Source organism: Haemaphysalis longicornis, unplaced genomic scaffold (assembly GCF_048455015.1).
Source record: "Haemaphysalis longicornis isolate Haplotype H1 unplaced genomic scaffold, Haemaphysalis longicornis Haplotype H1 scaffold_9, whole genome shotgun sequence".
NCBI classification, from domain to species: domain Eukaryota; kingdom Metazoa; phylum Arthropoda; class Arachnida; order Ixodida; family Ixodidae; genus Haemaphysalis; species Haemaphysalis longicornis.
The window spans coordinates 60643943-60667337 of NW_027526460.1; the positions used below are offsets into that span (position 1 = coordinate 60643943).

The 23395-nt window shown below is 47.4% G+C and overlaps 1 protein-coding gene across 1 annotated transcript in view; it reads left to right on the top strand.

Annotated features, from left to right (window-relative positions):
- Positions 1–211: 211 nt before the first annotated feature.
- Positions 212–23395, top strand: part of Lmpt (four and a half LIM domains protein limpet) — a 347866-nt gene continuing 324682 nt past the window's right edge. Inside the window, exon 1 of the mRNA XM_077682881.1 lies at positions 212–1691. Coding sequence (XP_077539007.1) covers positions 1524–1691 — 168 coding nt within the window. The 5' untranslated portion in view covers positions 212–1523. The remainder of the gene's footprint in view (positions 1692–23395) is intronic.

Genomic DNA, 23395 nt, shown 5'->3' on the forward strand with positions numbered 1-23395 from the left:
ATTGCTCCTCGCCCAGCTCCTAAGCCTTCCTGACTAAACTGGGTGGTGACGCTTCCTCTACCACTCTGTATCTTCCCCTTTCCCGCCATTTTTTTTTAAATGGTGGCGGCGAGCGCGAATCCGAAACCGGCGTCGTTCTTCTCGCCAGCAAGGCAAACAAAAGCAGCGTTATGATGACGGCGACCTTTTGCGGCCGCGGCGTGCAGCGCAGCCGAGCTCTCGCTGGCACGGGCTCGTACACGACGTCCCGAGTCCCGTCGTGAATGCCACATCCGTCGCGCTGGACACGCGTGCGTGCCGTGTACAACGCCGCCGCCGCCGCTCACGAGTGCCAAGTCCGCGCGCGCGATAGAGCGAGTGCTGCTCCGTGCGTGCGACGGCTCACGCGCGTGTGACAGACGCTGTCGAGATCTCGCTGCCACGGCTCGAACAGCGCGGAACTCCCCAGGGAAGAAAGGCCGTGATCAGCAACTCCAGCTGCACCTGTTCTTCACCGGTGTTCTTCACCCGTTGCACTTGTTATGCACTGGTGTGAGTGCTCTTCGAAGAGAGATTAGTTCTCCACTGGTGTGAGTGCTCGTTACACTTGTTCGTCAGCAGTGTAAGTTCCCGTTACACTTCTTGTCTGGTGTGGGCGTTTGCAGCCTGCTCTAGTTCCGTGTAGATGTGAAGCGGGTCGATCTGTCGGTGTGCACGGCGACTAGAGAGGTGTTTTGTGAACTGAAGTAGGACTGGTCAAAACACCTTACAGAAGAGAAATTTCGACAAATGATGACAACGAACTGCTCGGCCCACAGTATTCTCTTGGGAAGATTGCGTCCTTTGTTTGCAGTGATTTAAAGGCATGTGCCGTGAGCATAAGCTGTTGCGGTAGCCTGCTCTGTCCATAAGGTTCGAGTGTTAATGTTTTTAGCCAGACGCAATATAGGCAACGCTAGACAGACGTGTTTTAAAGACACAGTTAAAACGTTCATATGAAAAGAAGCGGTTAAGTTAGGAGCGGAATAACTACAAGGTAGAGATGCACCTTGCACGTCTTGCCTGCGGAGAAGATTAAGAAAGTTTCCGGTGAAACAGCTGTCAAAAATCTTACGCTTAATGCCTAATCGTTTGCGTTGCTGTCACACAAACATTTTGAAGTTTATTTACATTCATGGTGTATCAAAGGCTACCTAAGGCGCATAATTAGTGCCGTTTTGCAAGGACTTCGTGAACCACCGAACTGACAAGTTAGATGCACAATCCTTGACTAGTTCCGATTTGCTCGCCGTACTGAAGCTCAGATCCTGACACCTCTTGGAAGCGACGGAGAGTCGGCATTCGTCAAGCTCTACGGAAGCTTCATCAGAGACGTAACCGTGCGGCGACACGGTCTGAGAGCACTGGCAGCAGCGGACGGTGGGGGCTCTCACTGCTGTAGGGCTTCTGCTGCCTCCTGCCCCGCCTGTTACAGCTTGACGGTGAGCTGCGCCGTCCGCTACTCTCGACCCTGTACGAGCTACCGACTGGTCATCGACATCGACATGGGAACGTCCGAGCGCCACGCAGAAGAGGAGCTGGCTCTGGTGGTGGTTGACCCTCCAGTGCTGAGGGATGCGCCAACTCAGCAAACCAGCACCCTCTGCGTACAGGAGACTGACGAGCCCGGAAACGATATCTACGACGACCCGATCCGGCCGCGAGAGCCTTGGGTGAGTGCACGAGCAACCGCTATGGCATTGTCCTATTCAACAAAAATATTCCCGGAGGCTTGTAAACATGCTTGTTTTGATCAATAATTCATACTTGTTACGGAAGGACTCTGGAGTGGTGCCGGGAACATTCGAAAATTTTATAAGGAATAAATTCGTCCACTCACACCAGCTTTGCGTATATGGTTGGAATGCGCATTGCTGAGATAATGGATGAATTCATTGTTCTAGCAAAGGTTAATGCCTCGACTTACTCAGGCAGAGAATTCCTTAGCTGCTGCGTTTGGCGCCATTCGTTACTGGTGTTAGGAAAGCTCCTATCCTGAAACGCACTAGTTGGGTTAGTTTGGAACAGGTTGAAATGTCCTACCCGGCCCTGTCACTACGAATGTCCAAAACATAAGTGCGCTGAAATGGGTTGACGGTGGTCGATTGTCACTCGCCACCTTTATGCAGCGTTTCTATTTTGGGAGCTGCAGAAGAATAGGATAATATGGGCCGGTTCTAATCTACGTGAGTTAGATGAGGGTCAGCTTCTCCGTTGACGCTGTCAAGGTGCGGTGAAGTGGTTCTTCGCGGCAGTTAAATTAAAGGGCAAATCTGAATACAATTCTTCAAGTACATGCTAGAGTATTCCGGTGACGTTTTAACCGATGGAGAGCCACTTAACTCCGTAGGGAATGCGCGGCACGCCGGATTGAGCGACAAGTTAATGACAATACGACAAGTTAATGACAATCTGTCCAAAATCTTGAACTTGAATATCGTCGACTGCAAAAATACCCGACGTGCGCTTTACCATCTACGGCGTGGACATCGCGCTGTGCAGTAACTTCGGACCAACAGCTGATCAGTACAGAGCACTACGGACAACAATTCACGCACGTTCCTTCCACAAATAGGCCTCAGATCATTATCTGAGACCATTTACATTGGAACTTGGGATCTCCGTCACGCCGCAAAAATAATGTAAATTTATCTCATGTTTGGAAACATAAAAGACAAAGCGGGAGGTAGAGACTATTCTGTCTATCTGACGGATCTATCTGCAGACGGATCTGTCTGGACAGAGCAAGCGCGAGGGAGTAGTGGCTTGCCGAGCTTCGCGAGGCATGGCTGAAAACAACAAGGCCGATAAAGCGAATTTCCTTTCGCTTGGGTTGCGCTTGCAAACAAGTATGCGGAAGCCTTGTCTTTGTTGACGTTGGTTGCAGACGGAGTGGTTTGTTGTGATCGTTTGGCTCAATAATAAGCTCAGCGCTAGTTTCTAGACACGGCAGGGTCTCTTTTCCTCTGCTCCTGCATTCTTAATTGAGCTTCCGCGTCTCCAAACAACCTCCACTAGTATTTTCTCCTGGAAAACGGGTTACGACAAACGAACATGACCCGAGAACAGTCTTAACGAATATCGTTTGGTCTCATGTTCCCCTCTTAAGTATTTTCCGAGGCATTGGATCTTCACCAGCTGAGCAAAATGGCTGGCTTTTCTTTTCAGAACGTATAAAGAAAGTTTTCATGTCTCCCATTTTGGTTAAAGGGACCATGCAACGCTTCCGATAAACGCTTTCCCTCTTTCCTTCGGATCTGGAAGCTATAGTATCGCCAACACGGAGCGGCACTACGTGACTGGCTCGACACAGCGGATACGCATTCCGTTTCTGCTTTGCTCTTGTGGTTTTCTTTTTAAAGTGGCTATCGTATGCGTTCATTGCTGCAACTGTAGGAAAGCCGGCCAACAGCTGCTAGACCGCTGTGGTGACGTAATTCCAGCGGTTGAAGAACGCCAAGACCGGGAAAGACAGAAACATTTTTTGATGAAGTTTATAAGTTATCTGATGGGCATAGAGCAGTAATTTGTGGCTGAGGTGCTTTGCGTTTCCCTAATCTAAGTACTTGATGTTTAGGTTAACTGTATACGTCCGGCAAGCATTTCAAGATTTCAAAAGTAGTTGAAAAATGTGTCGCAGGGTCCCTTCAAAGTGCCAGAACGCCATTCTTGAAATAGGCATTTATTCCTAATCTATGAATCCCTGAATAAGTCATCATAAAATATTATCTCTTGATTTAACTTCCCCTTTTTGCGAACCAGTTTATTCGCTTTAGTTTGTACCTTCTAGAGAAATCGAGGACCTTACAGAAAGTTGGGTTGGTTACACAAATTCACACCATTTTCCAATGTTGTACCAGAATAGGAGATGCAGAAGTGTGTTTGATTGTATTTTTAAAACATAGATTCAGAAATATTCGCTAATGATTTTAAATAAACGGGAAGCATTACTTGGTTTGGGGCAATTAATCGGCGGTGCCTTTCAGGCCTGCACAGATGAGGATCCCTGGATCCCCGCATGAAATAAAACCCGCAGTGCGTACGTGTGTGAGTGCTTAACAGGCGGTTTCATTTTCCTTGCAGCAACAGTTGGTTGCAATTACAAGCAGGGCTTGTTACATTCGCATTTAGCTACTTTAGGTCATTGGGCGAGCCTTTGTAGTGGTTTGTGTAGTGAATAATTAATAACACTAAGTAGACACACTGGAACGGACACTACATGAAGGCGTTCGATTCTGATAGCCTCTGCCCCTTCATGCGCCAGAGATATTTCACTATGCAGACCACCACCTTATGCTTAGAAGCTTTCTTGGCCGCACTTTTCACCCCTGTCTGTCCATCCTTAGTACTGAATCCCTCATAGTGCGTTTAGCCCTATTTTTCGCGCTCAAAGCGGGGACTGGTGTCTTGAGTCTGGGGGTAGATTTTGCCGTCTATCGCCTTATGACTGGAGGCAGAGACCAGCATAGCACATGTTAGAGAGTTGGGCCAAGTTATTTATGCTAAGGACATCATTCCAGAAGCCATCAAATAGGCATTATCATGCACGGGGTGTTCAAAGCCCCTCGTACATGGAAAAAGGAACAATGAGAAAAGCGACTGAGACTGGCATGTAAACAGTGTCAAAAGCATGTACTCAAAGGCGAGGCACATTGGAAACACATTTAGAGTCTTCTTCGGCTAAGTAGAAGAATGGTGCCTGTTTCTTGGGATTCGTTTTTCTTATTTTGTAAAAATATTTTTACAGCTATAGAAAGGACAGCTGTGTTATCAGCATCATTATTTCGCAGGTGGGGAGCTCTCTACCTAGAATACAGTCGTTTCTTCAAAGTTCCAGCCATCTGGCGCATGAGTAACATTGTTCTGCAGCATTCAACGTTTTTTGTTATGCCCACGTGCAGAAAACAACGGTGGTACCCTATGGTAATCCAATATTACGCCACCGTAACTGCTGTAATACTCGAGAAAAGCTTTGTACGAAGGAGGTATCAACAAATGCGTCGATGGTTCTGACGATAAGCAGTCGAGAGCCTGCTAGGATCATGAGCTTAATGAAATACGTGGAAAGCTATCAGCGAGGGCTATATGGCGAAAACATTGAGAGACAGAGAGAGAAGGCTCTTTATTAGAGGAGAAAGCCGAGATGTTTGGCGGAATTTCGACACCGACATGCTACTCTGCGGGGGGAGGGAAAAAAGGGGAAAAAAAAGACCCGTTAGATTGCAAGGCAGAAGAAAGAGAATAAATAAAAGAAGAGAGAAAAATAACCTGGACTCGAAGGCGGATCTTATAAGCCTGAAACGCAGCGAGTGCTTCAGCATTCATGAACATGCCTCTCGTGACATCCCATACCTGCAATATTTTGCCAACGACGCTGCACACCGTATAACGTTTCAGTGGCTTTTAGGTCACTCTGGTGTTCTAGCAAACGAGAAGGCGGATGGACCGGCTCGCAGGGGCCCGTAAATGCGCAATGTGAGGAAGATTTTCTTCACTTAGCGTGATACCACAACTATGGCTAAGGCGCTCGTCTAAATAGAACGGAACCATCTCTCGTTCCTTCCAGAGCCCCGCCATGCCTTCCTACGCTACATAGAACCTGAGCTCAGGATGAGGCTGCCAGAGATACTTCCTCGCCGATTAGAGACCTTATACCACCGACTTCGTCTCAACGCAGCGTTTACGAATTCACACCTTTTTGGTGTCACCACAAACCCTTGCTGCGACAACTGCGGATCGCTGAAAACCGTGAAGCATTCGCTGTCGGAATGCTCGGCATATATACACGCAAGGCTCAGTCGTGTCTGCAAGAACTAGAGCGCCTCAGCCCAGGACCAATTACCTTGAAAGTACTTCTTGGTCCATGGCCATTTCCACCAGCTCAACGCAAAGTACTGGCGGCGTTGTTCGACTATCTGGGCAAGATTGGCGCCATTGCCGAGATTTAGAGCTTCAGTCTTTAAATTTTAAGCGAAAGCATTGGGAGTGCCATCCGGCAGGATACGCTGCGACCAATTTTTCTCCAGTTGAAGGAGGGTCGCACTGTAGCTGAAACCGTTTTTACACTTAAAAGTAAATTTGCGAGCCGTCACGGCCAATCATCTCCAGGTGCGGATTGCGGGAGTACAGACGGCTTTGGGATGTTCGATAACATGCCTTGATCGTGCGTGGAAGTCATGCTATAATTTCGAACATTTTGAACCCTGTTAAGCCCATGCTGACGCAGTGTTTGATTGTCTGTGTTTTTAGATTTCTTTTCAGCGAACTTAGACGGGCACGTTATAGCGGTGTTGCAAATCAATAAATAAGTGGCGAGTCAACGCTTACATCTCTATCATTTGTAGACTCCTGAAGCGTATCGCTGTTTCACGATAAAGTGGCATAAATTCACTTAGCCATCCATTTATAGAGAAGACATGCTTGTGGACGAACTCTGAAGCCTGCAACGAGTTCAGACGGATAGTAATCGCTCTGGCTGACCACTCGCGCTAAAAACAACAGAGGTATCTATTGATTGATTGATTGATTGATTGATTGATTGATTGATTGATTGATTGATTGATTGTGGTGTTTAACGCGCCCGCGGAACGCAGGCGATGAGGTGCGCTGTAGTGGAGGGCTCAGGATTAATTTTGGCCACCCGGGGATCTTTAAGGTGCGCCGAAATCTCGTACACACGGGTGTTTCTGCTTTTCGCCTCTATCAGAAAAGCGGCCGCCGCGACTGATGACTAGCTTCGTTTTGGAATTATAAACGAATTTGCAATCAAGGGTCAATTCCAAACGATAACTACAGTGAGGTAGCCACTCCAATGAGCCTGATATGGCTGAAAGGAAGGAAAAGACAGTCCAGGATAGTCCTGCCCTGATAATTACCCAACGGGTCACATTCTCTCCTTATTCCACTATTGCTTGTCTCAGGACCAGTTCTGGAAGAGCAATAATACGGCGGCTTCGATCAAGGACGGCTTCTCATGCGCACACTGCTCTTAACACTATGAGAATATTGTGCCATCAGTTGCCGGGGAAACTTCCCATCTCAATGCCGCCATGGTCTTACGAGAGCCTGCAGTGTCAGCTACATGTCCCTCACATGAGAGTCAAGGGAAACACGCCAGTGGAAGCAGCCAGATTTTTGGTTCTTGAACATTTGGAGAACACTTATCCCAATCACCTTCAAAATTTTACGGATGGCTCAGTCGATCCGTACAGAGGGGTTAGGGCAGCGGCGTAAGTCGTTCCTAATAACCCGGTTTCCTGGGCAGCACGCCTGGATCATGTGGTGTCCTCCACCGAATCCGAGTGCATTGCCATCGCGGCTGCTTTGAGAAAACTTAAGTCGTATAAGCCGCATGAAGTTGTAATTCTGACTGACTCAAAAGCAGCACTACAACTTTTGCAGCGTGGGATCCCCACGAAAAAGGACTGTCAGCGTTCCTTACGGCTTGTGCAAGAACTTAGCAGCAAGGGTTTCAATGTGCCGTTTCAATGGATTCCATCCCATGTTGGCGTCAAGGGCAATGAGACCGCTGATCAGATTGCACGGAGTGCGCTGCAATTTGCACCGACAGTTAAAGTTTCCCCCAATCACTGGAACGACTTCAGGCGAACAGTGGCCGAACATTTCAAGTCTTTTGAAAATCCCTATCACCAGCCTTGCGTCACAAACGGGCTTACAAGATCGGAGGCAACATTGCTGTACCGCATCCGAACGGGCTCAGCGAAGACCACAGCATGGCTATTCAAGGTGGGCCTCGCGCGATCGCCTCTGTGTTCGTCATGTGCAGTGATAGGCGATGTACACCACTACGTAATGTGTTGCCCAGAGCATGATGTCGAGCGGACTGCAATGCTCTCAGCGATTCGAAAGCTGACAGCCCCACACAGCACTCTGGACCACATCGTCTTTCCAAGGGGACATTGGATGCTGCGAAGAGAAGTGTCACGCCTTCTCCTGAGCTTCCTTGAGGAGACGGAGCTGGCAAACTTGTGGTAAAAGGACACTACCTTTGGCTAATTAGGAGGAGCTTGGGCGGAGCAATTGCTGGCATATCCAGCCAGGCCAATTCCACCTGTTCCCACAACAACCACCACCACCACCACCACTCCTTATTCCGGATTTAAGCCACAAATATGTCGCCCAAGTTTTGAAGTTTCCTGTAACTGACGTTACGGACTTACTGTATATCTTGAAATAAGGATTTTATGCTCATGCATGATAGAAGAAAGTAATTATGAAAACAAGAATTCTGCTGGTGAAATTGGCAGCACAGAAGTATGTGGCTACACGAGTATCGGTACAAACGGGAAAACACCCTGTAGGTGCAGATGAAACTTCTGGCCTTACAGAAAAAATTTGTTCGCAGATCAACTCCGACGCTTCGCGGTTATTCGGCGGATCGTGTGACTTTGAGGGCTTTCCGCAAGCCCAATCTTCCTGGATCGCTTTTCACTGATCGCCGACGTAAGCTGGCTTTAGAAAACTGAAATAACTGCGCTCTTCCTTGAAGCGAGCATACTTCCTCTACGAATTCATTCACGCCTTTCAGAAGACAGAATTGAATTACCGTCTTCCTCACTGCGTCCACAAGGGATAAAAGCAAATGGCACCGACGCAAAGAAAAGGAAACCATATTGAGCCACCACTGTCGCAGCTACGGCTTCTAAAGCACGCCTCTGAGAAATTGGATGAGCTCCGCCTCCCATGCACGCCTCACACCAAGGTGCGTCCTTGGCATTGAAGCTCCCCTCTATCCCGGAAACGAAAGCACGCCGCCGCAGTTGGGAAAATTGCCGAGTCGTGACTGCGTTTCACTACTCTCGAGTCGAGCTCCCAAGAGTCAAGCTTCGCGGCAATGCGCACGAGCGTAAAAGTGCACGTTTTTCTGGTTCTTTTGTGCGCGCATCACTCAAAGTGTGTGGCTTCTTTTCGTTCTTTGTGCAATTTATTTTTTTTTCGGTGTTTAAGGTTTTTTTTTGTGTGTGTAGCTCATGCGCGGTTTCCGTTTCCGCCAGTGTGCACACACTCCTGCACCGTGAAGACACCTCATTGAAAAGATGTGGATGTGAAAGAGAGAGGGAAATGATGAGGGAGAGTGAGAAAAAAAAAAAGAAATTTGGCCGCTGCGTTTACTGCGGGTCCCAGGTATACATTGTAGCATTCGTTTTGTGCAAGACTAAAAATATGTGGGTCCTTTCTGCTGTTTTGTATTTTTTCGGCTATTCAATTCCGTTGACGTTTAGCTGTTCCTGTCTTTTCTCGGCATGACAGGTTGTAAAAACCGGTACAGCATGAAAAAGCACCTAAAAGAACCAAACAAAAAACAAACGTGTGGCACAGGCTGTATTTTTAAAATGTTTTACCGGAATATAACGCCTCTCAAAAATATTTCTGTCAACGTCACTGCTATCAGCGTAAACGTGCTTTGTTACTTTTGTAAGTGGCCAAAATAGTTAAGAAAGCTCGTTTACGCTAACAGCCTTTTATTCCTCCTATACTTCCCTTTCTTCGTACTGGTTTGTATGCAGGCGAGCTCCCCGCCGAGCTCAATAATATCGCGGTGCACTTCCTTTCTTTTTCCTATCGCTCGAACCACAACAATTACTACTACTTGTAAGTCGCCTGCTCATTACTCATTAGGCTTCCACTGCTGCGATTCTATGCGGTCATTTTCGCCCTGCTATCAAATTAGGTTTTAGAACCGCGACAACTTTGTAACCAAAGCTTTCCGTTTAAGCCAGAAAAGCTACCACAACGTTTTGATGAGGCGTCGCCCTTCAAAGCTTAATCTTGGCATGCTTCTTGAGTAAACAAAGCGTGCGCGTGAAGCCTCCAGTTACACGGAAAGATATCGCTGAAGAACAGAAATCGCAAACGACCGTAGTGCCGGCTCGTAGCCGTTAATAATAACCTCTACGTCCCGAGCGGCCGCAGTGCGGCCCACTGACGGGGTCGGCGTGCTGCCCTTCGCCTGGTCGATACGGCCTTATTAGCCCGCAGAATAAATCGAGGCTGACGAAACCTCCCACCGTTCAAAGCGAGCGCGCTGGCGTGTGCGAGCAAGCACAGGTGCGGCCGAACACACACCTGCATGCAGAAATGCGCTTGCAGCCCACACGTCCGAGCTTGTGGCAGAAGTGACGGGCTAAAGGGACCATGAAGACGAACTTCAAGTTTGTTAAATTTGAAATAACAAGCCTTTGGTAACGCACTCAGCTCCATTTTAGCCATGAAAGATGTTTTGTAACCGAAAAAAAAGTTTGAAATATTGAAAAAGTTTCAAATTTCGCGCGTCAGTGACGCAATATGGGCAGGAGTGACGTAATAAGGCCCGGCCTTTAAAAAATGGTTATCAGTGTGTTAACTGCACGTTAGAATTCGAGTGAAGCGATCAAAGGGAATTGGACGCCAATCACAATCGCCCAGTTGCGTCTTGGCGGTTGACTTGGCCGGCAGCCGCCAATCATGCAAACAAAATTCTGTGACGTCATCGAAAAGTTGCCGAAAAGTGGCTGGGGAGTCTCCACTGCTGCATGCATTTTTATCAGCGGAGCTGTTTTAGGGCCGGCCCTGACGACAGTCTCGACTGGTGTCGTATCACGCCCTCCCTGGAGCACGTTTCCCCGCCACGCGAAAACAGGTTCCCAGTATAAAAAATTAAAGCGGTTCCACTCAACGTGAAAGCTGTCGGAAGTGCAGAGCAGTGATTCGTCATAATGGGCTGTAGCGCCGTTATTCGCTCACTGCTACCACCCAATGCAAATCAAATTTCCCGCCTCCGGAGTGCTCGCGCGCCTCCTGCCTGAAACTGCGCCAGCGGGAGTTCTGTTCTCTTTGTGCTTGCTTTTCCTCCCGCACGTGCCGGCGTTGCACTGGCACTTTTTTTTTTTTTTGCTTACTCTCGTTCAAACCAACCCAACGAGCGTTCCTAACTAAATATTGGGAATACGGTGATATTGGGCTCCCATGATGGATAAATTGTCCGGGCTGATCCATGCTGTGCCGACGTGTGGGTTTATGTGGCTAGCGTCGGTGTAGACGTCAGTTTCACCCGGTCGTTTAATTGAGGCAAGACGTCGGCAGCGTTGCTGTCGAAGCTCGGGCTTCCTGCGTGCGACGGGTTGAGAGGTGACGGATTGATTGAAGTGGGGCCGCTGCCATGGGGGTATTGGGGCTGGAAAATTAGGTAAGGGAATATTGCTTCGTTGATCCCACGCGGTGAGGAGCACGCCTTGGTGGGTGAGTTGTCGTTTAAAATTGTATTGATCCGTTTGTTCCTGAATGATGCGGTCGATTGGTGGGAGGGTCGCTGCTTGTTGGAGGTTTGCAATTTTTGTATGACGTGGGAGGCCAGTGATGGTGCGTAGGGTGGAATTGTGAAGAACTTGTAGCGTGCGTCGTTGGGTACAGTTGAGGTCATAATGTGTCCCTCCGTACGAAAGAATGCCCACCGCTACTGCTCTGCCGAGGGTGGTGATAGCCTTTTGTTTGGCTCCCCCATGTTTGTTTGAGAGCCGTCGGAGGGTGTGCTGCACGAAGTTCCATTTCTGCTTAAGGCGATTAAGCCATATTGTGGGGCTGTTTCTGGTTCCAATGTAGACTCCGAGGAGTTTAATTGGTTCCAGTCTGGCTGACACAGAAATGGAGGCGACACTGACTTGAGGTGGCACGTAATCGGTGGGGGGTTGACGGCCGAAGATGGCGAGGAATTCTGTTTTGTGAGGTGCGAGGGACAGGCCAAGGTCGGGGAGGACCTTTTCGAGTCCCGTCACTGCGCACTGGAGGTCGGTAATCATGGCGTCTTGATTTGGGTATTGGGCTGATTCGGTCCATATAGTAATATCGTCGGCGTAGATAGTAAAGCGCGCTGTGAACTCAGTGGTGATCCGTCTTGCTATTCTGGTCATGGCTAAGTTAAAAAGAGTTGGGCCAAGTATGGAGCCTTGTGGTACACCCCTATCAAGGTAAAAGACTCGGGGAGACCAGCCGGGGTAGGTTCCGTGTAATTGAATGGGGCGAGCTTCAAGGAAGTTTCGGATCCAGGTTTGAGCTTTCTGGCTGGGAAATGCCTCAGCAAGTTCTTCAAGGATTGCTTGTTGGCTAACGCAGTCGAAGGCTTTCTTTAAATCTAGTGCGAGAAGGTAGTCGGGGGGTTGTCGGGAGTATTTCCGGTTAATCACCCGTCTGAGGAGCCAGAGGCTGTCAGCGGTGCTGAGATTAGGGCGAAAACCTGTGCTCCGTCCTCCCTTCCCTCCCCCCCCCCCCCCCAACCCCCACCTGGCCTTTGGCCATCCTATCTAATAAAGTTTGCAACAACAACAACCTAACTAAATGAACGAGGGCGCTGCAGGTTAATTACGTATATTTCGCCTCCAATGTACCTGCAGTTTTCTTTCCGCTTAACAAGGGGGAGATGTGTGGCAAGCGCCAGCGGTTCACAAGTTTGGAACGCTTATGAATATATAAACCGCTTGGCTTTCGAAGCCTCTGTGGGACGCCCTACGACGGGTATACCGGGCTCTACTTGGCTCCGTTATCTCGCTGCGCCGCCTGATTCCGGCATTCGCTTGACATCGAGTGTTACAGCCAGCTACGACGGCAAGGCGAGCCCCTAAGGTGCTCTGCACTTAAAATCATTCAAAATAAAGGGCTTATGGTTTTCATATTTTAACACAAAACGGGTTTTGTTGGCCCTTAAAATTGGCCTTCCCAGCAGCTTGTTCAGAGGTGAAACCGACTTCAATGGGCTCGATGTAAGCTTTGCCTTTGCAAGCTGGCTTTTCCTGTTAATTGTTCCACAGTGAAGCACGGCTATCTACGAAAGGTGTCTAATTGCAGAAAACGGGTCTAACTGTTGTGCTATCGGAAGTATAAGAACTGTGAAAATTATCCGCCGAGACGATTCTGCCATTACGCCAAGTTTCATTTACCTGTCGTAATTACCCGCCGCGGTGGCTCAGTTGCTAAGGCGTTGTGCTGCTGAGCACAAGGACGCGGGTTCGATTACCGGCCGCTGCAGCCGCTTTTGTGATGGAGGCGAAAAGCGAAAACGCCCGTGTGTTCGATATTTCGTTGCACGTTAGAGATAGCCAGATGGTCAAAATTAATCCGGAGCCCTCCACTACGGCGCACCTCATCGCTTGTGTAGCGTCGGCGTGTTAAAACTCATAATCAATCGATCAACACTTGCAGAATTACTGTCTGCTGTCAATACATTAACGTCTACGGAGGGAGTGTGGTGACAGAAAACGGCTGTAACTGTTGTTTTACCAGGACTATCCGGGGAAAAAAATGTATCACAATTAGCCGCCAAGATGACTCTAACATCGCGCACAGCAAAGGTGCTGAAGCTAAAAGAAAACTTCATAAAGACAGGACACAGTTACACTGTTACAGCAGATTTCACGCCAAATGGAACTGGGTTAGTTTTTTTTCTTTGTATTTATTTCATAGTACACCTGAAGGCCCTTAATGAAGCGTATTACATAGGGGGGGGGGGGTGGCATGTACAGATTGAAAATACACAGATGGTGAGAGCAGTATTAGAGAAATAGGAAAAAAAAAAGATCTTAAAGAACGAAGAACAAAACTTCGGGACTATGGAAAAAAAGAAAAGAAAAGATAAACGAAAACAGAAACCTTCGCTACAGCAAAATATGGCAGGAATGCTGCAACGTGTTTTAGAAAAAAAAAAAACATTTGAACAAATAAACGGATTGCGCTTGCGCAAGAAGGCACTTACAGATTGCAAGGAGATTACTCTACAGAACCAGTTAAATACAGAAAAGCGACGAATAGCAAAAGAAGAGGAGAGGCAGGTGCGCAACAATACATTTCAAGGAACGATGCAATTCAACGAATCACAACTGGCGAAGCAACTCTTGAAATTTCGTGATGTCGGTTCGGGTTGCTGTATGTCAGAGCAAATTGTTCTAGTCAGTTATGATGTGGGGGGCAGGAATGAGTGTGCATACAAGGACGAGTGACATAGTGGGCGCTTAACTTTGTTGAGATGACCCCTGCGCCGAAAAATAGCTGATGGAGGCTGAAAGAAATAGCTGTGAAGTGTTGGGTGGAAGTAGATTTTATGGCAAAGGAATATCCTTATCATTTGTGGAACATCCCTATGAAATATCCTTATGGAATATCCTTATTATTTGTTTGAAGCTTGCGATAAAATTGATATTTTTGTTTAGACAAAGCGGTATTTTTAGCTAAGCGAAATACTATTTTGTCTCAATTGCTCCCTAAAAAACTCGAAGTCTCTGCCTTTTCCTAGACGTATGTATAGCGCAGTAACCAGCATAATTAGACTGTCTTCCGGTCTCCTTACTCAGAATGTTTTCTAGGCTTTCAGAGAATAGCCGACGTTGTATGTCGGAGCGCCAGTACACAACATGGTTCACCTGTGTATCTCCCGCATTCTTCAGCCAGATATACATTATAATTGGTGCTGCTGACACTGATCGCGAAGCGTGCCAAATCAATTAGTCTTTCGCTGATGAGAGTGGCAGTTGGCGCCCGTTCAGACCCTAATGTTTGGTCGGTTCTACTGCCGCAATTAAAACTTACTGGGTATCCTTGCGCCGTGTTTAGAGCACATGTCCGCTGCCAAGTACATGCAGCGCGCTTAATTACTCCGCGCTGGCAGAGGAGGCTCATGGTCAGTTACGCGCGCTGTATGAGTTGTGCGGTGGTTGGCGAGGTTGCCATATAGAGCGTATCTCTTCATAAGGTCTGTGTTGTTGGTTGAGTGACAGGAACTGTAGTAAAATGCACGCGCACTTTGGAATTCCGGAATGCTGGATTACAGAATTATTTATGCCGTGTCAGTCTGTGCTCTCTCGTCTGTTTGCAAACAATATTTTAAGCTATAAATATTTAAGGGATGAAATAAACTATGAGTTCGTAATATCCATTCGGAGTATTCCAAAAGGGAGTTTAGTCCTGTAGGTGGTGACTCCAATTTGAAGTTACGACCATGCCTTCAGCACAATAATCACTCCTAGCGTAGCTACGCGACTGAGACGGAGTACAACCCGTGTCGCGCCCTTTGTGGCACTGACCATCACAAACAGCGGCGGACGATTAAGTGACAGCTTTGTTTCTGCCCACAGCTCCAATTTGGCTTCGTGCATTTAATGAACAGTTGTCGAAAACAGCGTGTAAGGTTAGTTGTGCAAGCTATCACCAAGCGCGAGGACAGCATAACCCTTTAATTGCTCGCTTAGTTGTTGGCTTGGAGCGACGTGCGTGCTTAAAGCATGGTTAAACTTACGTTTTTAAGGCTTTTTCGTTACTTTACAATTATCCAGAAAGATTTTTTGTTACCTCAGCACTAATCAAAGCGCGCTTAATTCCCTATTCCCAGAACTTAGCGGCAGTGCGTGGGAAAAAAAAAATTACCAGTGGCCTAGCTCGGCTATGCCAAGATAAGGTTCAGCTGGTTATTCTTATCTTTCCTGGTTGTCTAGAATTAGCCTGATTATCATGCTTACTGCTGCTTCAATGATACACGCACTGTATACGCATTATGTGACACATGCACATATTTATCAAGCAGCTCCGGCGCAGCGTCACCAATCGTCCGAGAGCTAAGGTGGTTCCACAGGCGCACGCCGGTGCTGCTGCGACGCACGAGCCATCGGTTCCACACCCAGCCACCCCTCGCATGATCATCAAGTGGACCGGGCCGCCACGTGCGGAGCGGAGGTCGGCGAAGACGCTGGGCGCGTGGGGTGTGTGAGAGACGCCGGGCAGTGAGCAACGTTCTGTGCGCCGTGGGACGTCACTGATCCTCGCGCATGCGCCACGCGGCTGTCCAGGAGCCGCACGAAACAGCTCAACCTCGGCCAGTGTAGCTCACGCTACAAAAACGTACATGAAGATTCCATCGCCCAAACGACATGTCATGAAGGCGGTTTCCGTTATGCACAGCTTCAGTAATTACGTTGGACTTCCCGCTATTTACCAGCGCGCCTAATGACGACGCATTCAGTACTTGTATTAGTTACCTGCTTTATGCATAGCCGAGCCGTATATCCCTTCGGTGTTATACGAAGCCATTTCAGTGCGCGACAGCGCTTTCGGCCCTACAGCTCACGGCGAGATTGAGCGGCGTCGTGAAGGACATCTAAAAGCGCATCGGGTGGCCAAAAAAAAAAAAAAAAAAAGGCATCGTCTAAAGATGCGGTTTTCCGAGATCCAGTTTACGCTTTCGTGTGCGCGCCGTCGGGAGCAGGTTTAGAGCGACGCTGGATTCCGTGAATAATCTCCGTCCAGCTCCCGCTATGGGTCAAGGGCTGACGCTCCGCGCCATTCGTCTTGCGGCCATTTTCCTTTTATTCTGTGACGCCCACGGCAGGGTATGTCCGCATGAATTGGCGGCATACGCAAAGGCTTTTGTGAGCAGGAATGTCGGCGTAGTTGAAAAAAGCCTGAGTGAAAATTTCCCCCAGAAACATGTGAATTGTCATACCATCAACTTTACCCTTAAGCGTTCCCGTTGTCATCGCTTTTTAAGTGCAGAGCACTTTAGGGGCTCGCCTTGTCGTCGTAGCTTGCTCTAACGGTCGATGTCAAACGACTGCCGGAAACAGGCGTTGCCGGGAGATAACGGACCCAAGTAAAGTCCGGCGTTTCGTCGTAGGGCGTCCCGCAGAGGCTTTGACAGCCAAGTGGTTTAAACAGTCATAACCGCTCGAAACTCGTGAAACGCTGGCCCTTGTCATACATCTCCCCGTTGTTTAGAGCAAAAAAAAAAAAAAACTGCAGGTGAATTTGACGCAAAATATACGTAACCGGCAGCACCGGCATTAATTTAGTTCGGAACGCTCATTGGGTTGGTTTTTGCGGTAGTAAGCGAAAAAAAGTGGCAGTGCAAAGCCGGAAGGTGCGGGAAGAAAAGCAAGCACAAAAAGAACAGAACTCCCGCTGGCGCTGCTTCGGGCAGGGGGCGCGCGAACACTGCGGAGGCGGGAAATTTGATTTGCATTGGGTGGTAGCAGTGAGCGGATAATGACGCTACAGCCAATCATGGCGAATCACTTTCTCTGCACTTCCGTCAGCTTTCACGTTGAGGGGAAAGGCTGTAATTTTTTTAAACTGAAGAGGGGGTGGGAATAACTGCGTGAGCACAAATTAAATCTTCCAGTCGCCCCAGTGTTGCGAGCTGGATGAGGCGGAGACATTCAGATTTGGCCCCCGGGCTCCGCAGGAGTAAACGCCCCATAGGAATGTGGATAGAATTTTTTTACTCTCTCGGATGTCAAGAACTCAAGGCTGTCATCACCTTACTCATAAGCAACGATATTACCATATTACGCGAGGGTTTTTCTTCGCATTTTAAAGATTTCTGCAATGACTGTGCGGTTTCTGTTGTTCCGTTTCAGATATCAATTACTTGCAACCAAATGCAGTCAACTCGCGATAATCCGAAGCGGCCTAATTGTAATATTTGTTTATTCAGAAGTTCCGTGCCGGCCGGTTCCGGCCATTTGGCATGCTGTCAAATGGAAGAATTTGTTCGGAAATTCGAAGCTAAAATCCACTATATCGGTTAACGGGAAGTTATGTCGAATTAAAAGCATCGAGGTGACCGTCATTTCTAGATAGAAATCAAACTTTTGAAGTTGAACAGCGCTGCGTTTTGTACTGATTTCGGCGCCATCGCACCGAGGCAGCGCACAGTTGATAGAGCGGCCGGCCGGTTGAGGCACGTGCCAGCGCACGCATCTTTCTCTTTTAAGGATGTCATTTTTTATTGCGCATGGCGCCGTGTGAGCAGTTTGCGTGGGGAACCCGAGTAGTACACGCTGGACTTGGCGACGAAAGTCTAGATTCTCAAAGCAAACAAGGAATACGTGTAGCGGGCAACAATGCTGTTGTTGTGATTATTGCTTAATTGGAAGTTGTGTTAATTCGAAGTGCTTTGCGCTCCCCATGGACTTCGTTTTAGCGGGAGTTAACTAAATAACGCGTTCATATATTTCGCCAAGTGTTTTCCAACAACACATATACTTCTTACTCAACTGCTGCATATTTTTTTATTACCCGTGTGTCCACCCCTTTGTTTTCCCTTATCCTAGTCTAAAATCACAACAGGAATACCGCAAAAACCTAACAAGAATTCCTGTCGTGCTACAAAAAACTTTTCTGTGACAACAGAAGTCCTGTTGTTACGACAAAGCAGTCTGTTGTCACGACCCACATTTCTGTCGTAACAACAAAGTAAATTTTCTCAATGACAAATATTTCTGTAGTCAGAACAGACTGCCATTCACGCTACTCTTCACAATCGGCAATAACATTCAACCCTTCTGCAACTACTGATGGAAGATCAGGATCACGACAAGACAGGAATTCGGCACGATGGAACATCAAAATCAGGACAGGAATACCACGAACGACAGAACATCAGAATCGCGACACAACAAGAATACGACAAGACGACAGTACGACACGCGAAAATACGACAAACTAGAAAAATTTTTGTTGCCTTTTTTCGACTTGGCTATGGCATTACGCGGGGATGGAAAATAACGCTTCAAGACAAATTCGCTCTCCTAATCGGAGAGAAAGGCAGCGTAGATATACTGAATGAGGCTTTGAGTCAGATAATAAGACAATCACCAGTCCACCTTGAAAAGGCCAGAAAAACACGGACGAGGGTGGAGGGATGAACAAATGGAGCGCCGCTAGCAGTTGAATTTTATTTTGATAACTTATGTAAATATACTGTAAGTACTGAATATACTGTAAATATACTACTGTATGACAGCTGCATCTTACCGGTACTCACCCATGGGGCAAAAACTTGGAGGCTTACTAAGAGGGTTCAACTTAAATTAAGAATGACTCAGCGGGCAATGGAGTGAAATATGATAGGTGTAACATTAAGGGACAAGAAGATAGCGGAGTGGGGCAGGAAACAAACGCGTGTTAAGGACATATTAGTAGAAATTAAGAAGAAGAAATGGACGTGGGCAGGGCATGTAATGCGAAGGCAAGATAACCATTGGTCATTAAGGGTAACAGAGTGGATCCCTAGAGAAGGCAAGCGTTGCAGGGGGCGGCGGAAAGTTAGATGGGCAGATGAGATCAAGAAGTTTGCGGGGATAAATTGGTCGCAGTTAGCTCAGGACCGGGATAATTGGAGAGTAATGGGAGAGGCCTTTGCCCTTCAGTGGGTGTAGATAGGCTGGTGGTGATGATGATGATGTAAATATACTAGGCACGTGGTGCTTTGCGTCACAGATTCCTATCCAAATGTAGCAATTCTTCTTTCCTGCGAGAGGATGAGTGATTGCTGGCTGTATGCGGCTCATTGCAAAGGGGTCGGGTGTTCAGCAAGATGTCAGCAGCCACGTGTACGTACAGCTATCATTCAGCAAAGAACCAGGTAAATAGTGGAAGCACCCGCTGTCATAAACGCAGAGACAAATGCATAAGCCAGCTATTACTCAACGTCTCAGACGAATAGTTATATTTGTGTAGGAATCTGGGGCGCGAAGCAGCGCGGCCGAGAATGTTTAAATTTTTCCTTGTCAAAGGAAATTCACTTGTGAGTGGCGCTGTGTTTATTTCTCGCTCGACCTTCGTGGCAGTTGTTTTTCGCGCCTTTTCAGGGTGAACCTTAGCCTACTCGCGCAGCTCTATTTCGAAAAAAAAAATCACGCCATATCCACGGAATGAATGATGATAAGTGGGGCGAAGGTCGAGAGGGGGAGATCATCGGTAACCGTAACTCTCCCGTGAAAGTTCGCCCATTACATCATTAAGAAAGACGTAAGACTGTGTGCGTACATTGTACAAATCAACTTTTATTTTGTTCTTTTATTTTGTTCTTGTTCGTTTGTTGTTTCGTTTCTTCGTTTGTTCTTTTCATTTCGTCGTTGTCATGACTGGATTGCGAGGTCCCTTCATTACGACGGCTTTATGATCTGTGAAATGAAGCGAGAGAGGTTCTTGTACTGGCTGCAATGGGAAGTTTGCAAACACTAAGTCTATACACGTTCCTCGGATCGTGGTAGGGTTCATATGGATACATCTGAGTGCGTATTTGAAGAAAGAACTTTTATTTAGGGCGAACTTGTGCCCGAACAAGACGAGAGGAAACGAGCAAAGGTCCTTGCGTCTCGTTCGATCTCCGAGAACGACTGCCTGCGTTCGTGGCGTGATCTCTTGCGTGATCTCCTCCTCGCAGTGCACGTGCGCTCGCGCCTCCGTTGGCGAACACAGACAAGCTCGCGCTCCCGGTGCCGAGTTTGCGCTGCCGGTTGCAGCCGGTTCTTGCGCGTGCAACGCGGCCCACTTTGCGACACCTCCGAAAGCATGCGGCGGTCACGTACCACGAGACACAAGGGATGGACAGACCCATGGCTTTAGGAGCTTCGCCCCTAAATGGGAAATTTCCAAAAGTTAAAGAATTGCAGACCCATCAGCGCAGTCCCTGTTGTGTACAACCTGTGCACTAGGGTAACATGTATGATCGGCACAGTGGTCTCCTGAGAGACTCTAGGACCGGCGAGGCCTGACAACCATTGAAACGCAGGGGAAGCGCAATGGATACGGAACGAAGAGATATGCAGTAAGAGAGGGCAGACAACTCCATTGGGGAATGAGGTAAGAAAATTCTTGGCGTAGGAACCAATTCACAAAACACCGGATGGGCGCGGTAAGAGGTCTATGGGCGAGGCCTTCGTGTCGTAGCGGATGTAAATAGGCTGATGGCAATGATTGTGATTGATATATCCTGGAAAGATGAACCTTGTTACTCAGTGTAGCTGTAAGATACTCAACTCTATATTCCTGCCCAACTGGTGACGCTCGCTTAATAACTCCTAGTAATAAAAGAAGTTATCTTTCTTCGCTGCGCGCCACCTGGTCATTTTGGAGGATCGTGACCATTTCCCTTGACCCCACTGAGTTCCATTTTAGTGCACACAAACCTTGCATACACTAGGCGTTTACTTCGTTTTAGCCTTCATGACAAATGAAGACTCTAAGACATAATGTTTATGGTGGATCAAGAAGCTTTGGCCATAATTGAACGAAGGTGGGTGGATATTTTCCGGCCGAGTCAGATGACTGGCAAACTACGGCGCATTGGGCGTTCCAAATATACCAAAGAATTGTTAAAAGGTGATTTAGCAAGGTAGATAGAGTTTTTGCAGGTTCAGTTTAAACATTACGGTAGCTTGTTCCTTTATGTATTGAACAGTGGCGCAAACGAAAGATCAGTCTTCTTAAAATGAAAAAAAAAAAGAAGGCACTAATGGTTACAGGAATTTTGAGCTATAGCCTGATGTAATTTTTTTCCCAGTATGCCTGTTGTTAGCCCGCAGTGGCACATATAAACGGTGAATATAAAAAGACTAAAACAGATCACATGGCGTGCATGTGTGTGATAAGACATGTCGTTCGCAATTCGACGCTGCTTTTTCTGTTTAATGGTCTTCCGGTTGTTGGAACGAAAATGGTACCGGCCCTCGTAAACGCCTTGAAGACCAATTGTCCATCAGCGCCGTGTGGTCGTTGAGCGGTTGTATCCTGAAGCGAAGGCGTACTTCTCAAGTCTCGCTTATTATCACCTACCACCGCGGCACTTGCCACTCCTTCCGCAAATACAATTGAAGTCCCACGTATGTTAGCAGCGCTGATAAGGGGCGCCTAGCGCGCTTTCTGGGGAGTCTGTTAGAAGTCTCTGACTCAGAACTATACACGGCCCTGTTTTGTTTTAGTTCTTTTCTTAACTGTGTTGTCAAAACAACTCCACCTCTAAGCCACGTGCGTCAACCAGGATATTGCATGGTTGGGGAAGAATTCCTGCGTTGCTCATGTACTAAAGTCTACCGCAATAGCCAAGGAGTACTCCTCATTCTCTTGGAAGGATTTGCAGTGAAACGGGCTGTGTAGACTTCACTGCCCAGGAAGCAATATAACTATTGGGTGGTCACCCCAGTGAAGTTGAGAATGTATGACTTCCCTCCTTAGGTATTCGTCGATTTAGCTATCATTTTACTGCTTTACAGTTTTCTTGTTGAGCCATTGGAGCTAGCGTAAAGCTCTATGAAAGCATATACTGATTAAGTTGTAAACGCTTGCTCGCAAATTAGGCCTCGGAAGGTGAATTCACTCCCTTTTTTTTATTACAAATTAAATACGTTTGTGAACAAGGTTAGAAACCGAAGTTCATGGCGAATTTGAAGTCGTGACCAAGAATGTTGCATCAGCTTTCGCTCATGTAACAGAAACTAAGTGCCTCACGTCGCTTATTTCCCATCTACTGTGTTATTGATGCCCTACATGTAAAAAAATTAAAGTAATAAAAATAGTTAAACACGAAGCGGATAGCCTTGGAACCTGCTGCCCCCGCTGCGCAACCTGTGGAGATTATAAGTGAATCATGGCACTCCAGATGTCGCTTGATTTCTGCAAACAAGACTCATATTTTTACCTTCGACGACTCAGAAAATTATCGCTGGTATATGTCAGATTCCAGTAGCAGCTGGTCTGCACCAATATTATTACTTCGAGAGTCTAGCAAATAGCGCGATCGCTTACAGGGCGTACAATGCGGCTTGGGCGTACTGAAGAGGCTGTTGATCTATTGACGAGCATGGACTGACGAGCATGTGTGAGTCGTGCTGGCGTTGCAGCGAGATTTCGGCTGCTAATAACTCTATGTAAGCGCAACCTTTTGAAAGTGCCCGCTCGCAACACTTGCCAAGAACTATTATGGTCATTCAAGGCGAATGCCATATGCTGTTGCGAAAGGAGATGTGATTCAATAATGGCTGCAGTGACGATTGTCAAACTCACCGAACTGAAAGATAATGTTGCAAATTTGGCCTCAGGCTATTTATACCTTTGAAAATTTAAAACCAAACATGCGTATACAAGTCAGCGAGAAATATGGGTAGCAGGAAGCGTTGGCAGCAGCGACAACAGCAAAGGCTTACAAATACGGTGTTTGCATTTTGTTATACATACAACAAACAACGAGGGAGAATACTGACCTACTAATAATCTTTAAACACAGAGCTCTTCGGTTTATCATTAAACTTCCTTGTTAAGTGACCGGTCACTGTTGTCGAGCTACCCGTTCGTTTCGAAAGCTAACGCGAAGGCGTTCCCTGTACTCATTAGATGAGTAAATGCCGTCTGCGTCGAAAGTCATTTGGTACCCTCATGTAGCACTACGCTAATGGAATTAACAGATAATATCATTCTCTCTAAATGCCATTCCATTTGTCGCGTGACAGGAGTGTCAGTGTGTAAACACGGCTGTAGAAACAAGCGGCCGGACGCAGCCGAGCCCGGAAGTCTGGTTGTACACTTACACTCGATCAAGGACGGGTCGCGAGAGATAGTCGGC